The sequence below is a fragment of the Sinocyclocheilus anshuiensis genome, unplaced genomic scaffold, assembly GCF_001515605.1.
Source record: "Sinocyclocheilus anshuiensis isolate Anshui unplaced genomic scaffold, SAMN03320099.WGS_v1.1 scaffold880, whole genome shotgun sequence".
Classification (NCBI taxonomy): domain Eukaryota; kingdom Metazoa; phylum Chordata; class Actinopteri; order Cypriniformes; family Cyprinidae; genus Sinocyclocheilus; species Sinocyclocheilus anshuiensis.
This window is the reverse complement of record NW_015548254.1, coordinates 1,276,152-1,291,889: the sequence shown is the minus strand read 5'-3', so window position 1 is coordinate 1,291,889 and position 15,738 is coordinate 1,276,152. Positions and strand designations below refer to the sequence as shown.

The 15,738-nt window shown below is 38.4% G+C and overlaps 1 protein-coding gene across 1 annotated transcript in view; it reads left to right on the top strand.

The window, feature by feature from the left end:
• The first annotated feature begins 12,936 nt into the window (after positions 1-12,936).
• Positions 12,937-15,738, top strand: part of LOC107655341 (glutaredoxin-2, mitochondrial-like) — a 3,563-nt gene continuing 761 nt past the window's right edge. The window contains exons 1-2 of the mRNA XM_016442797.1: positions 12,937-13,020; positions 13,470-13,533. Coding sequence (XP_016298283.1) covers positions 12,968-13,020; positions 13,470-13,533 — 117 coding nt within the window. The 5' untranslated portion in view covers positions 12,937-12,967. The remainder of the gene's footprint in view (positions 13,021-13,469; positions 13,534-15,738) is intronic.

Below are 15,738 nucleotides of genomic sequence, written 5' to 3'. Positions count from 1 at the left end.
AGTGAATGGCACGTAGTGCACTATATAGTGGACAGGGAACGATTCAAACAGTGTAAATATGCTTTCCATTGAGGAAAAAATAAGTCTGGTTTCGCGCTGTCACGCTAACCACCGCACCGCACACACACTCTGCTCCGGTCCAGAGACACGATAGCACGGAGCGGATCAAATGCGCGAGTCGGCACAGACCACAAAATGTATTGGAGCTATTTGAATTCTACACAGAATGCTATATTTTATAGCAATATGGATGAGATTCTGGCTGGTATACCCTGTCAAATGCGGCTTTACGGAGCTCAACGGCTCTGAACGGCTCTAGCCCAAGCTGTGATATAAACGAACGCTATTGGCTATTTTAAAAAGGGGCGGGGCTGCTTGATATGTCCCGCCCTGTCTTCCTGTTTCAGTTAAAATGACGTCAACACATAGAGTAACGCTGCGTGTTTCTAAGCATTTCAGGGGACCTTTAAAGATTGTTGAAGTTTAAATGTGTAATTATTGCTCCCCTAGTGGCAGCAAACGGAATTGCAAAAATAAATGGTGCATATTTGGAACAGACTTGACTGTTTTCTCAAACACTTCAAACTAAATAGTAGAAAAAAAAACATATGATGTGTCCAAGTATGCCTATTTCAATACTATACATTATGTGAAAAAAAACAGTATGGCAAAAGAATAGTATGTCCGAATTCACAGTATTCGAAAAACAGTTGGCGAAAAGAACACAGGTGTAGTGAAACCTTTTTAAAGATTTGAATCAACTGAATCAATCACTTCACAATATGATTCACAGTTTCACAGTGCTCGAAACTCCTCATGCTAGTTGACGCCTGCTGGTCAAAACTGTGTAAATGCAACAAAAACTCAGGCCAAACATATATAAAACCATTGAAATTTTGAAACATTTCAAAACAATTATGACATAAAGCCTCGTTTATTAAAATCATGTGACTTTGACAGTTTTATATGTCCTCCGAACCACTCGTTCAAAACAAATAATTTGCAAAGGAACAAACTTTTTTAAGGGTAGCAAAGTAAGTTTCAAATCAAATGTAGTACCTACTAGCCAGTACGTGATTTCGAATGCACCCATAGTGCCACCCCCAACTCTCGGCAATGGTTGAGTGGTGTTTAACCTTATTTTGTTAACATGGAAGAAAGCAATTTTCTGTAAATGTGCAAGACTTGGATAACTAGAAAAATGACTAGAAGAATTACAAAGTGTAGTAAACGGTAAAACTATTTGAGCTTCAAACCAGTGTGTTCATGATTAGTGAAAGTGACGTGATGTGTAGCCAATGATGGTGTCCCATATTCAGAATTTGAACGCACCCGGAGCAGTTGGCAGCCATTTTTAACTGCGGCGCCCGGGGAGCAGTTGGGGGTTTGGTGCCTTTCCTTTTCAAGGAAATCTACAAATAGATGTTAACACATATTAGATAAATTATTAACCTTGATCAAATGACCCACGTCATCTTAAAAGACACTGAAGGAAATGTTTTGAGGAAGTTCATCTTTACAAAGATGTTATTTATATGTTTTTTCCTGATAAAATTCCATTCTATTCAAAATTGTATTAAACAACAAAAATAATTGTGTGTAAATATCTTAGATCATATTAAAATCATAGTCATTCCTTTCAGTAAAACCCACCTCATTTTATGTAAATTAGGGTGAAGTCACATTTACTGTTGTTTTGCAAATATTATGAGGTGAAATCCTGTCATTTCAATAGGAATTCATGCGATCAGGAATGTCAAGTAATGGTCAAAGATTTCCCCGTGCAGATTTCACTTGTGTTTACGTTTGTCACGCAAATTCACCACATTGACCAACAGAAATCTGCTTGGTTTAAAAATTACTTTTGTGTGAACTGTGCTTTATACATCACTACACTATTAATAGACCTTCCCATGAAATTACACAACTTTTTTTTTTTGATAGCACCTTATTCACAAAACCAGCATTATATATAGCACAATTAAAATTGCATAACCACAGGCATTAAACAAAACATTTAATTAAAAGAAATGTTTGTTTGTGGTTTTCCATTAAATGATTAAATGTATTTGCATAGTTTACTGATATGCTTGTACCTTTCGTGAATGGGGTGCTGAAACAATACCAACAGCATATGCTGATTAGCAATGCTATCAGTTAGCGCAATGCATTCTGTTTTTTTTACGTTAAGACAGTCTATATCGGCTATTAGAGTTTAGCAAACACCGAAATGGCTGAAATACAAATTGTTCCTCCAACAAAAAGAGTCATTTCAAAGACAATATTTAGTATAAAGGAAGTGCTGAAATGGTAAATGTTAAGAGAGACACGGCAGTCACACAATGTGAAGCAGAGGAGGGAACATACTTGTCATTTAACACTGATGTGTTTTACTGTGAAAAAAGATTATTGAAGCCTCGATAAGGAGATGCTGCAAGGTCAACGCAATTCCTGCCTGAGATAAAGAAGTCAAGCTGTTGGCGGGCAGCAGGAGTCTCTGAAGCCAACTGATAAAAGCTCCAACACTGAGGATGCTGAACGTCTTGGGCGGAAAGGTACCGATAACATAGATGGGCCTTAAGATCCAGGCCACCTATTTGGAGGGGAAATGAAGGGCTGACAAATCAAGTGACAGGTTGATACGATTGAGAATACCTTCAAAGCGAACAGTATGGAGAGAGAGGGTTTATCTAAAATATTTCAGGTCTCAGCTTCCTCCTCCATTTAGGTTTCTTATTTATTTATTTATTTTTGTAGAACAACAGAAAATCTATTCAATATACCTAATGTGCCTGTCATGCACTCTTAAAAGGTTTGTAACACCTGGACAAATCAGACACACAATTATTTGTTATATTTAACAATAATCCCTAACATCCCTCAACTCAACCAATAGGGTCTATGGACCCTTCCCCCGAAATTCAAATAACCCCAAAAGGACAGAACAGACCTCTGGTTACTACAGTAACCTGATAAGCTTTATGACTCAATGGTATTCAGAGAGTTTTACTCTCACTTAATTCACTTTGAACAGACACATACTGACCACAGAAAACTTTCATTAGACAAACCTTTCTGTGAATGAACATGCCTATCACATGGTAACTGGTCCCTTGCGATTCCAGGCTAAGTTGTACGGGATCTCGGAGCAGCAGTGGGCCCCAGAGACGTGGCATGCAGGCACATCGATGAGTGGAAATGCCCTGATGCCCGAACATGGGGGGAGAGACCCCCCATATGATTGTAAAGCGCTTTGGGTGTACAACAATACACAATAAAGCGCTATATAAATGCATCATTCATTCATTCATTCATTTATATCCCCAGGTCATTGTGTGTATTATTATTGTCCTTGTATATTGTCTTTTGCATTGTATACTGTTTAATGTATACGTTATGATAGAATCATATAACCTCACCTATGTTTGGTATCTACAAATTCGTAATTTGATGATCTAAATGAGATTGTATATTATATGTTTATACCCATGCAACATATTAGTGTTCTAAGGATCTTTAATAGTTTTTGCATCAACGCCCAATCCAGTTACATATGCAAAATACCATGTTCAAAGACAAAGAGTTGTAAACTTTCCCTCCTGAAAGTTAAGATTGGCTCACTGACTCCCTGGAGGTGTGACCTCCATAGAAGTTAAAAGGCCTCACATCTGTGACCCTCTTCTCTCTTCTTCGGTGCTCTTAACTCCCTGCATCCAGACACTCGTTCAACGGCCAAGGCAATACAAATATCATACATTTAACTAAACTAAACAGAAGTTTAGTATAAGCTGTAGACCCTGTTGTAAAACAGCACTGATGGTTTCACTCAGGTGGTTAACTGACTCATTTTCCATAACTGCATTCTCTGGTTTCTCTAACGGTTTCATTCATCCACTTCAACTCCCCCATGTATGAGTGTTTGTATGTTTGTTTGTTTAGATTAGTTATGAGTTAGTGTTTAGTTAATAAAACTTTTGTGAACAAATTACCTGAGTTTCTGGTTCTGTCATCGCTTGTGAATGGTGTCCCTTTTACGATCCGATCTATAGCTACATGCTCTAATGCATTATTAATGTAAGAAAGTTATTTTCTGTGGCCACGAAGATGTCCTTCCTTAGATTTGATATGAAATTGTGTGTGTGTGTGTGTGTGTGTGTGAGAGAGAGTGTGTTTGTGTTTTGTGCACAAGGGCGTGTGATGCATCAGTGCAGCAGTGTTGGAGTAGTAGTGCTTGTGTGAATGAACATGCCTATCACATGGTAACTGGTCCCTTGCGATTCCAGGCTAAGTTGTACGGGATCTCGGAGCAGCAGTGGGCCCCAGAGACGTGGCATGCAGGCACATCGATGAGTGGAAATGCCCTGATGCCCGTAAACCACTGTCCCAGCTATGGGTAAATAGCCCCAGCTATGGGTAAATAGTAAAGACCTCAACGACGGCGAAGGCGGAAGATGGTGGTGTGTGAACCATTACAACGGCTGGAAAGGCGGAAGAAGGCAATCCCACAGCCACGTGGGTTAACTCGGGAGGGTACCGTGGCTAGGGGAGCAAACCCTGAAAACAAACCTGCACTTGAGGGCAGGCATAGGCGGAGTCCAACTGACCGGACTACCGGCAGCCCCCTGCAACTTCCTGCCAGTCGAAGGTCGTCATGGGTTCTCTCATGCCACTGGAGGTCTATCTGGTAGGAGTGAAGATGGTGGGAGTGAGGTCTGCGCACCCACACTCCCACCCTAATCTATACCTATGCGCAAGCTTCTTGCTCCCAGAAACTCAACTGCACAGTGCTGAACAACCGCACCACCAAAGACAACCTACGATGGCTCCTTGCTGAAAACCTCAGCAAGATCCCAGAAGAATCAGCAGACTGGCCAGCTTTACGCCAGGCTATTTATAATGCAGCCTTAGAGGCGCTCGGCCAATTAAGGAAACATCACCAGGACTGGTTCGACTGTAACTCAGCCGAGATACAGTCACTCCTAAAAACCAAGCATGAAGCCCACATGAATGAATGATGCATTTATATAGCGCTTTATTGTGTATTGTTGTACACCCAAAGCGCTTTACAATCATATGGGGGGTCTCTCCCCCCATGTTCGGGCATCAGGGCATTTCCACTCATCGATGGGCCTGCATGCCACGTCTCTGGGGCCCACTGCTGCTCCGAGATCCCGTACAACTTAGCCTGGAACCGCAAGGGACCAGTTACCATGTGTGCCACGAGGAGGCGTGTACGAGATCTTGGCAGTGGAGAGGCTATGTACCGGCTGAGGAGACTTACACACTCGGCTCCTCTTTTCGCCCCTGAAGAACAAAGGGCTATCCGGTGGCAGCAGCTGAAAGCAGAAAGTGACAAGCAGGAGCATGCATGCTGCTAACTACAAGCACTATTACTCCAACACTGCTGCACTGACGCATCACATGCCCTTGTGCACAAAACACAAACACACCACACACCTGCGGTTCCAGGCTAAGTTGTACGGGATCTCGGAGCAGCAGTGGGCCCCAGAGACGTGGCATGCAGGCCCATCGATGAGTGGAAATGCCCTGATGCCCGTCAACCACTGTCCCAGCTATGGGTAAATAGTAAAGACCTCAACGACGGCGCAGGCGGAAGATGGTGGTGTGTGAACCATTACAACGGCTGGGAAGGCGGAAGAAGGCAATCCCACAGCCACGTGGGTTAACTCGGGAGGGTACCGTGGCTAGGGGAGCAAACCCTGAAAACAAACCTGCACTTGAGGGCAGGCATAGGCGGAGTCCAACTGCCTGGACTACCGGCAGCCCCCTGCAACTTCCTGCCAGTCGAAGGTCGTCATGGGTTCTCTCATGCCACTGGAGGTCTATCTGGTAGTGAAGATGGTGGGAGTGAGGTCTGCGCACCCATTGTCATGGGGCATGAAGACGGTGTCCATGTGGAATATCGACTTGACGGTAGCCTCTTTAACATCCGTCGACTCCAGGCCCACACAAAGATAAAGTCCCGCCAAATCTGTGAGCTTCAGTATGCCACAGTACTGTGCCATTTTGGCCCACAGCCCGGACTCTATGCAGCACGCTATCGGACATTTAACTAAATGAAACAGAGGTTTAGTATAAGCTGTAGACCCGTTATAAAACGGCACTGATGGCTTCACTCAGGTGGTTAACTGACTCATTTTCATAGCTTCATTCCCCGTTTCTCTTAACGGTTTCATTCATTCGGTCTCATTTCCCCTTCCCTCATGTATTATGTGTTTGTGTTTAGTTAATAAAACTATTGTGCACAAATTAAATGAGTTTCTGATTCTGTCACTGCTTGTGGATAATGTCCCTTTAACGATTCCTGATCTTGTTACATGCTCTACTGCACTAGTACTGTAAGAAAGTTATTTTCTATGGTCACGAAAATATTTTCTTAGAGTTGATTTGAAATTACACTGAATGCTCACTGGACGAACAGATTAGTTGATGGTAATATTAATTCTGCTACAGTTACTACTGGCAGCTTATATAAATAATTGTAATTAATTGTAATTATTTATATTCCTTTCCCTTTTGCAAATTTGCTACAGGTTCAAAAAGTGGATTTTCACAGCAATGCCATAGAAGAACCATTTTTAGTTCTCAAAAAGAAAAAACTTTCAGTGAACAGTTCTTAAAATAACCATTTTTTTCTTAGTCTGAAGAACATTGTAATAATCAGAAGAAGCTTTTGTGCTGTTAAGGGTTCTTTGTGGAAACATAAATGCCAACAAACAAACTGTACTTTTAAGAGTGTATATATGTGTGTCTGTCCCTTTAATATACTGATGTCATTTTAATTTTTCATTTTATGTCCCAGGTTAGCTCAGCCTCTTTTCTTTTTGGTTTTGTTTTCGAGAGAGGTAGGCTTCTATTAAAGTGCAATGAGTTCTAAATTCTAATCTTTGCTTTATAATTTAGCATTTGTATTTTTCTTAATTATTGGATCATTTGAATATTTATTTTATATTTTAATATTACATTTTATTCAATCAAACTATTTTAATGTAGCATCTGCATTTCTGTTCATGTTATTATTCTGTTCTGTTCATATGTTAATTTTGTTCATGTTTTTCATATTGTATTATTTTTCAGTGACTTTTTTCTGACTATCACAGTTAATTTGGCTCATAAAAAAAGATACAAGTACCTAAATGAGTTGCATGTACAACCAAATGTAAAAAAAATATATATATATGTTGCTTTCGTTGAAGTGAACTCTGTTAAATTTGCCTACAACGTGGGAATTAAAGATCAGATTTATATCCGTTTTTGTGGAGACACATTTATGTGGCCAAGTGTACATGAAACAGTTTTAACATCAGATAAATATCCGATCAGAGAAAACACATGAAGCGACCAGGTGTAAACAGACCCTTAGCTTGCTAGCTGAATGCTAACTTATTTTTACATGTAAGCAGACTGAATTCAAGGTGACAGACAAAAATGTACAGGGTTTTTGATCCAATAAAAGAATCACTTTACATGACACTTTACAATATGCTTACATGACCTTACACAATATTGGATTATTAACCATAATTAATGCTATATTGTTGACACAATCTTAAAGTCCCAAGATGAAGACGACCCTTGAAAACAAATGTTTTCTAATCAAAGAATAAACACAGGGTATCCAAGCCAATGTAACAGTGTGCATTTAAAAACAAACAACGACTGACAATGAACTGAGGGAACCAAGGAACTTACGTAACAAACTAAATAGCAAACACGTGTGCTAATCAAATGAATCTGGACTCCCATTCTAACGGCACCCATTCACTGCAGAGGATCCATTGGTGAGCAAGTGATGCAATGCTTAATTTCTCCAAATCTGTTTCGATCTACATCTTGGATGGCTAGAGGGTGATTACAATAAGCAAATTTTCATTTTTGGATGAACTATCCCTTTAAGAAGTAGGAAAGAAGTTTTTTTTTGTCCATGTGGAACTCTTGATACACAGCAGAACCAGCCTTGTACCTTTGAAAAGCAGTGAAGCCTCCGTGACATATTGCTTTTTCCTCCCAATCAAAATATGATTCACACTTTTTCACACCTGGAACTGTCCAATTATAGAACGCTACACTCAGGTGGAGGTCTCTATTTCCCCCAGTCCCTCTTTGGGGTGTATTTCATTTGCCGTCTTGAATGGACACCAGTGGATTACTGCGCTCAAGAAGTTGTGAAATCCCTTCTGAGACCTTGAACAACCGGGATCACTAGTGTGTGCACTTTCAACAAATGCCACCAAGGGCAAACCATCCCTCCTGAATACAGAGGAGAAGCCCCCATCATACAGTACTATTAAAACACAATCTGAGGGCCATTCTCTCTATATTGCTATCTTTTTCAATTTAAATACTGCTATCATGATATCAGCTAAATTTAAATTTTATTTTATCACAGTTATCTTCTTTCCTTAAAGTCTTCATTTCTATGTCTGTTTTTTAAATTATTTTCTCTAATTCATGTTCCTTTACTGTTCTTTGGTGTCGTTTTATCTTCCGTTTCTGTTCTCTTACATTTGATCTCATTTATGGCTCAAATCATTTCTGAACTTTATTTTAGCTGAATTACACTTCCTGATGTGTTCATGTGGTAGAAGCAAATAAATCAAATGCTAGGTTCCACTGTTTTATTTGCAGATGAGCTGTTGGTGAGGTGTACTGTTATAATTTGGTATTTTAGAAAGCATTTTGTGTTTGTGCTTTAAAGCAATACAACTTAGTAATGAGAATAGTGAGAATTGGCTAACCCAGCTCTTCCCCCTGACCTGTGCAGTAACTATACTTGCTTGTTATTGTTAACATGGCTTGATTTAGTGTGAGATATTTGGATATACATTTTTATTATGGCCTATTTATGTTCTTTAATGGTGTGATTACTGATAGTAATAGTACAGATTATTGAAAACTTGTCAAATCTGGTAAGTCAAAAGTCATGGAAATTAGTCAAATGTCATGGACAACTTGCATTTTCATTCTGTTCTAAAACCGTTTCCTGAATAGTAGTTTTTTGTGTGATTTAAAAATGTCAAGTGTAATAAAATGAAATTTCAAGGATTCATAGCTGACATACAAATGGAAAAGTCATGGGAAATTGTGAACACTCTTCATTATTATTATTATCATCATCATAAAATACATTGCATTACAGGGTCCTACTGAAATTGTCGTGGGCACCCAGATTTATTTATTTATTTATAAAATGAGTTTTTATGCCCTGGAGAAGGCATGTTAATGAGTAATATTATACAAATTCATCAAAAAGTCATTTTTTGCTAAGTGCTAAAAGTACTTAATTATGCTTATTTTTGCGAGTAAAAAAACAAAAAACAGTATTCAAGTGTAATTGTTCCATGGATTCATAGCTAACATCAATATCAAAATTAAAATCACGAAGAGTGAATTTTGTAGATTTATTATTTTTAATAATATTTATTATTATTATTTATTGTCACAGAATACTTGAATTAATACTGGATCCTACTGGAGTTTTTTTTAAATATATATATATATATATATATATATATAGGATTTTAACAACTAACTGACATCCAAATGGAAATGTGTGTCAAACTATATAAAAAATAAATGTTAAAAATCCTAGAAATACAGCATAAATGACTATAAAGGCCATGTGAAAGTCCACTGTACAACTTGCATCACACAACTTGTGAATTTATTTATTTTTTTAATTGTGTCACAAAATTAATTGAATTATTACTGGATCTCATTGGAATTTTTCGCTTTTTTCAGATTTTAAGGTCTGGAAAAAAGTCATGGAAAAGATGTATTTCAGAGCAGAGCAAAAATTTTACAGCTATTGGCTATACTTTTTGTGAGTAAAAAATTCAAGTGTAATTGATATAATCTATATTAAAATACATTTTAATAATCCTAGAACAACGGTATAAATTACTAGAAAGGGCGTACAAAAGTTATGGAAATGTATACAAGAACGCTTTATAACGCTTCACAAAATACACTGAATTAATACTGGATCGTACTAAAATTGTTGCTTTTTTGAATTTTAAAACTGGGATTCGAAGGCGTGGAAAGGCATTGAAATGACTAATATCTTAAAAATTAATGGATTCAATTGTTCATTCTACGCCCAGAATTGCACCTTTCATCTTTCAAAGATGTTGCCTCTTTCACCCCATCAGTTGCGACCCTGGCTTCTGTCTAGTGTAAAGTCTAAAGCCCACCTGAAAGTGCAAAATGCGGCCTTTGAGACAAGCGCTTATGTGACAAAGTGCAGTAACCTTCTCTAACAAAATGCCACAGCTTATTGCCAAGACGAGTCTGTTGTACCTTCTTCAGGAGGAGACGTTAGTTGGCTTTGACAGGAGGGAGGAACAGTGAGGCGATACTCGAGAGATTATTGGAACTGCACCCTCTCCTGTGAACTCAATTGAGGCGTCATTCCATTACTGTGCCAAATCATTTAAGAGCAAAAGACGGAGCGTCTGCAAATGACACCAGGCCGATAAATAAAGACGCGCACCTTTCCATCGGCGGGAAGGGTTTTAATAAGGCAGTGAGTGTAATCAGTGGCTTCACTAGTGCCTGCCTCCATAAAGCCAGGCATGATTGTCCGCCAGGGACGGTGATTTATGAGGGCAGCCGCAGCAGTGGCTTCTTGCTTGATTACATGGCTACCCGCAAATGCATGCAGCAAACAGATATTAAATCAGCGGGGCATATTCTGATGACACCGCACTGAAGGGAGCGAGGGCGAGGGGTGTCTGCTGCTCGATCTGGGTGGGGAATTGCGTTTCCAGTGGTTTTGATGAGTTCGCCGATGGTTCATGTATGGCGGTCATTACTTGTCATGAGACTGTAAATACTAAGAAGGATTTCGCCATTACTGTGACGTGTGGGTTACACACAGACCCTTGATAACTGCTAGATGGGAAAAGGGCAAATGGGAAAAAAAACTTAAAGGGGCTCTGTGGCGCAGAAGAGAGTGTGTGCTTTTGCACTATAAAGGCCTATGGATTTTTGTGTTCATACGAAGATAACTAATAATTAATGATCATGGTCTAAAGCAGTGGTTCCCGGGCTTTTTTGTCTTATTTGGCCCCACAGGTCTATTAACATTCCAGACGTCTTTGTAACTTTCATTTTTGACTTCATTTTGTCATCATTAATATTTATCATTATGGAAAAGTATGGGTGAATGGGTGCCGTCAGAATGAGAGTAGATTTGGAGAAATGTAGCAATATATCTCTTGCTTATCCCATCAGAGTGAATGGGTGCCGTCAGAATGAGAGTCCAATGGGTGCCGTCAGAGTGAATGGGTGCCGTCAGAATGAGAGTCCAATGGGTGCCATCAGAGTGAATGGGTGCCATCAGAATGAGAGTCCAATGGGTGCCGTCAGAGTGAATGGGTGGCATCAGAATGAGAGTCCAATGGGTGCCGTCAGAGTGAATGGGTGCCGTCACAATGAGAGTCCAATGGGTGCCGTCAGAGTGAATGGTTGCTGTCAGAATGAGAGTCCAAACAGTTGATAAAAACATCACAATAATCCACAAGTAATCCACACCACTCCAGTCCATCAATTAACATCTGAAGTGAAAAGCTGTGTGTTTATAATTAACAAATTCATCAGTAAGTCGTTTGTAACTTCAAACCACTGTTTTCAGCTAAAATACGAGTACTTTATCCATAATATTGCTTTCTCCAGTGAAAAAGTCATCTCGTCTGAATCAGGAGAGAAATATGCACAGATCAAGCTCTATTTACAAGCGAAAACAGTCCGAAATAGTCCTAAACAAATATGTGGGTGGATTTTAATGTGAGAGGACAACAGTGGATGGACTTTTTCAATGGAGAAAGCGTTATTATGGATTTTGAACCCATATTTTGGTCAGAAACGACGGTTAAAACTTCTTAATGATGGATTTGTTTATTACAAACATGCAGCTTTTCACTTCACAAGATGTTAACTGATGGACTGGAGTGGTGTGGATTACTTGTGGACTATTGTGATGCTTTAATCAGCTGTTTGGACTCTCATTCTCTCATTATATACACACATGGGTCTTTCATAGGAACTGAACCCTTTTAACAAAAAATCCTGGTTTGAAATTACAGTGAATTACAACAGAGATCCTATAAGGACAGTTAAAACTAAACTTTTGCTTAAGTGCATCCTTAAGTATTAGGCCACTTCACTATAAGTGAAGACACGCTGCTCATCTTCTTTTAACAATGTTAATGAGTATGGAGTTCGGGCCATTAAACGTTAAAATATGTAAGCAATCAATAATTCAAAGTTTCTTTTTGTTTCAACTCTGCTGAAAGAGAGAAAGCTGCAACCTCGGGCTATAGAACAATTTTAGGGTCAGTTTTGTGCTTTAATATTGAATTCCTCATCTTTGGGGTTTTCAGAACATGTAAAGTATTGTTGACAAAATAACCATAAGATGGATAACTGATGTTGTTTTAAAAAGTGACAAGAACAGCCTTAATTCTCTTTGGTTAATTCATAAGGATTAATGGGTAGAAAAATCAATTGCCTTTTTTTCTTACAAACGGCAATATGGCAGCTTTTGTGAAAAACAGAGATAGGGAGCAGCATTAAATCACTTGTCATAAAATGGGGGACCCAAAAAAAATTGATAACTGAGATCCCCAAGAAAAAAAAATTCCTGTGTTGGTTCTGTGTAATGCATTTTACAGAATGGCATAGTGCCACTCTATGGATGCAAAATGACAAGATGATGTAGCCTACACATTAAAATTGCTAACTAAGTTAACTAATAACTCTATACCCCTTCATTTTAACGTAAGATTGGGTGCGGTCATTTGAATGTGGGTGGCTCTGTACAAAACAGCTCGTTATGCTGGTTGATACTGCAAACTGGTATTTCTTATTAATGTAATCAAGTGCCAGTCCTCTGAATTAATACAATAAAAATGTCGCTTGTCGTTGTTCACACTCCACATTCACAATGTTTACGAGAGGCTGTTTCTACGAATCCAAACAGGCTTATCAGACTCTAAGGTCATTATGAGGATAATTAATATTAGATTATATAATTTAACATAATCGTGTTTACATTAAAATAAACAGTAGGTGAAATCAACACCGCTGTTGTGTTTGTTCCGTTCTGGACTGTAACCTACTTTAGGAGGCAAAGGCTTATGCTGTTTTTGTAGGGTCATTAAATGTTTAAATCCTCCCTGTGTGATCTGATCAGATTACAGTCTGGCTGTGAGATCCTTACCTGATTCAGCCGGGAACGGGACAATAACAGTCCGAATATGACTGATTTAAATTGCCAGTCTAATTCTCTTGTATCTGCACTAACTGCATTTGCTTTTCTTGTATCTTCAACATGTCTTTTTTACAGACCGGTGATTATAACAAGGTCATCTTGTGTGTAAATCTAAGTCTGGTGTTGAGTAAATAGTAGTTTTGAGTTTGAACTTATATTTATGTCGTTTATCTAGAATGGGGAATTTCACGTCGTCAGCGCCTGGGTTGTCAGGCTCAGCATGTACTCAGTTTGTCCAGGTAAGCTGGTTTGTTTTGGTTCATAGTGAGCCGAAGATGAAAGTCTGTCTTTGTTTTTTTTTTTAAACAAAAATTCCACTCAGCCCAGATCGGTATAAGATTCGTGAATGAATAATTTAAAACCGTTTTTTAAATATATATTCTGAACTGTAGGCTATGGTCTGACTCAAAAGAACTATTCACTCATGTTAATAACAACTTAAAGGGATAGTCCACCCAAAAATGAAAATTTTGTCATCAACACTCACCCCTATGTTGTTCCTGAAAGAAGTATTTTGAAAAATGTCGGTAACCAAACAGTTGTGGGTCCCATTGATTTCAATTGCATGGACTAAAAATACAATGGAGGTTGAAGGGAACTAAAACTGTTTGGTTACCAACATTTTTAAGTGTACATATACATTAGGGCTGCGCTATTGATCGAAAAAAACAACAACTATAAAATAAATATAATAAAGAATCACTATATTGTTTAGTGCGCTTTTTGTGTCGGAGTGTGTTCTTTTATAGACTAACAGGTCATGATCCAGTGTTTTCAGTGTCTCAGAGTAGGTCAGTTCACAGTAAATGCTACTTGTAATGAGAAGTGTTTCGCTGCGTCCGAAATTGCATACTTCCCTACTATATAGTATATAAAAAACATGTGAGGCGAGGAGTATGCCCAAATTCATAGTATTCGAAAAACAGTGGGCGAAAAGTACCCGGATGACCTACTTCTTCCGCCCAGATTCTGAAGTCGCATACAATGGACACTTTACTATCCCATGAGGCCATGGGGTACAGAATTTATGAATGGAAGTGAAGCGATGCAACAGACACTGGTGGGTCATGTGACAGTAGCAACATCCGGATTTCATTCATACTATATAGAACATATTTTTTAACGGTCGTGATGAAGTAAATTCAAATGTAGTACCTACTCAGACAGTATAAAACAGTTCCAGTCCTGGATGCTGATTAGAATTATGCTCGAAATTAGATATATTGTTCTTGTCAAGATAGCGTTGTTGACCTTAATCCTTTCAACTCTTTCAGGTGCCAAGAGTCTTTATTAATGGGCAGTGCGTTGGAGGAGGCACAGGTACAAAACAGCTCCACTAGCAAGGGAAACTTCTGCCTCTTATTGAACAGTGTAGGCCGTGCTGTTTGAGTACCAGCCCTGAGGGCTCAGGCAGTGCTCAATAATCAGTCATAATGTTTTGTAATATGTGTTTATACACATTGGTCACCCTTGAACAGCCCAAACAGAGATTAAGTATTAGTATTTTAATATGTATGCTGCTGTCGGGAAAAAAAAAAAAACTGCCTGATTTATTGACTTTGTTATAAGTATTGTTATTTTGGTGTTATTATGCACTGTATGTTTTCTTGTAAAATATAATACCAAATGGTATTACATTACACCAAGCATTTTAGATGACTTTTTTTGACCTGAGCTACAACACCTCGATATTCCTTTATGTACATAACTATTTAAAATAAAGTATTAAAGTATTTTACAAAAATGTTTAAGTGTACATTTTTTTCTGATGTAAGCACACAAACAGAGACTGGACTGAAATAAAACCTTATTTTTCATCATTGCAAACTTATTATTTATACTAATAAATATCTTTCTGACTTTGAGCAGTAATGTATGGAAGCCTGTTTCTGTCACAGTATAAAAAAAAATAAAAAGGTAATTGTGAAAACTTTTTCCCCTGCAATTCTGAGTTTATATCTCACAATTCAGATGTTTTCGCAAATCAGAAAAAAATGAATTGCGACATATAAACTCAGAATTCAGACCTTCACACATTTTTGACTTTACATCTCGCAATTGCAAGAAAAAGTCTAATTGTCAGCTATAAACTCAGATTTGCGAGAAAAAGGTCTGAATTGTGAGATAAAAAGTTGCCATTACCTTATTTAATTATTATTATTATTTTATTTATTTTGGCTTCCATAGTAATGTATAGATTAACTAAACTGTCAACCCTGTTGCTAGTCTGAAAGCCCTGTTAAATGCTAATATATGTATTAACTTAAGCGTGTGTTGACATAATATGGAGTTTAAATGAACATTTAAACATTCTGTAACATGAATTTTGAAATAAAAAGATAAAGAATGGCTAGAATTCGCTCCTGGACACGTGGAGGCAGAAGCGCGCCTCACAGTTCTAAGGCACCACGTGAAGCAAAAGAATGACGCGTGTCGAAAGGAAT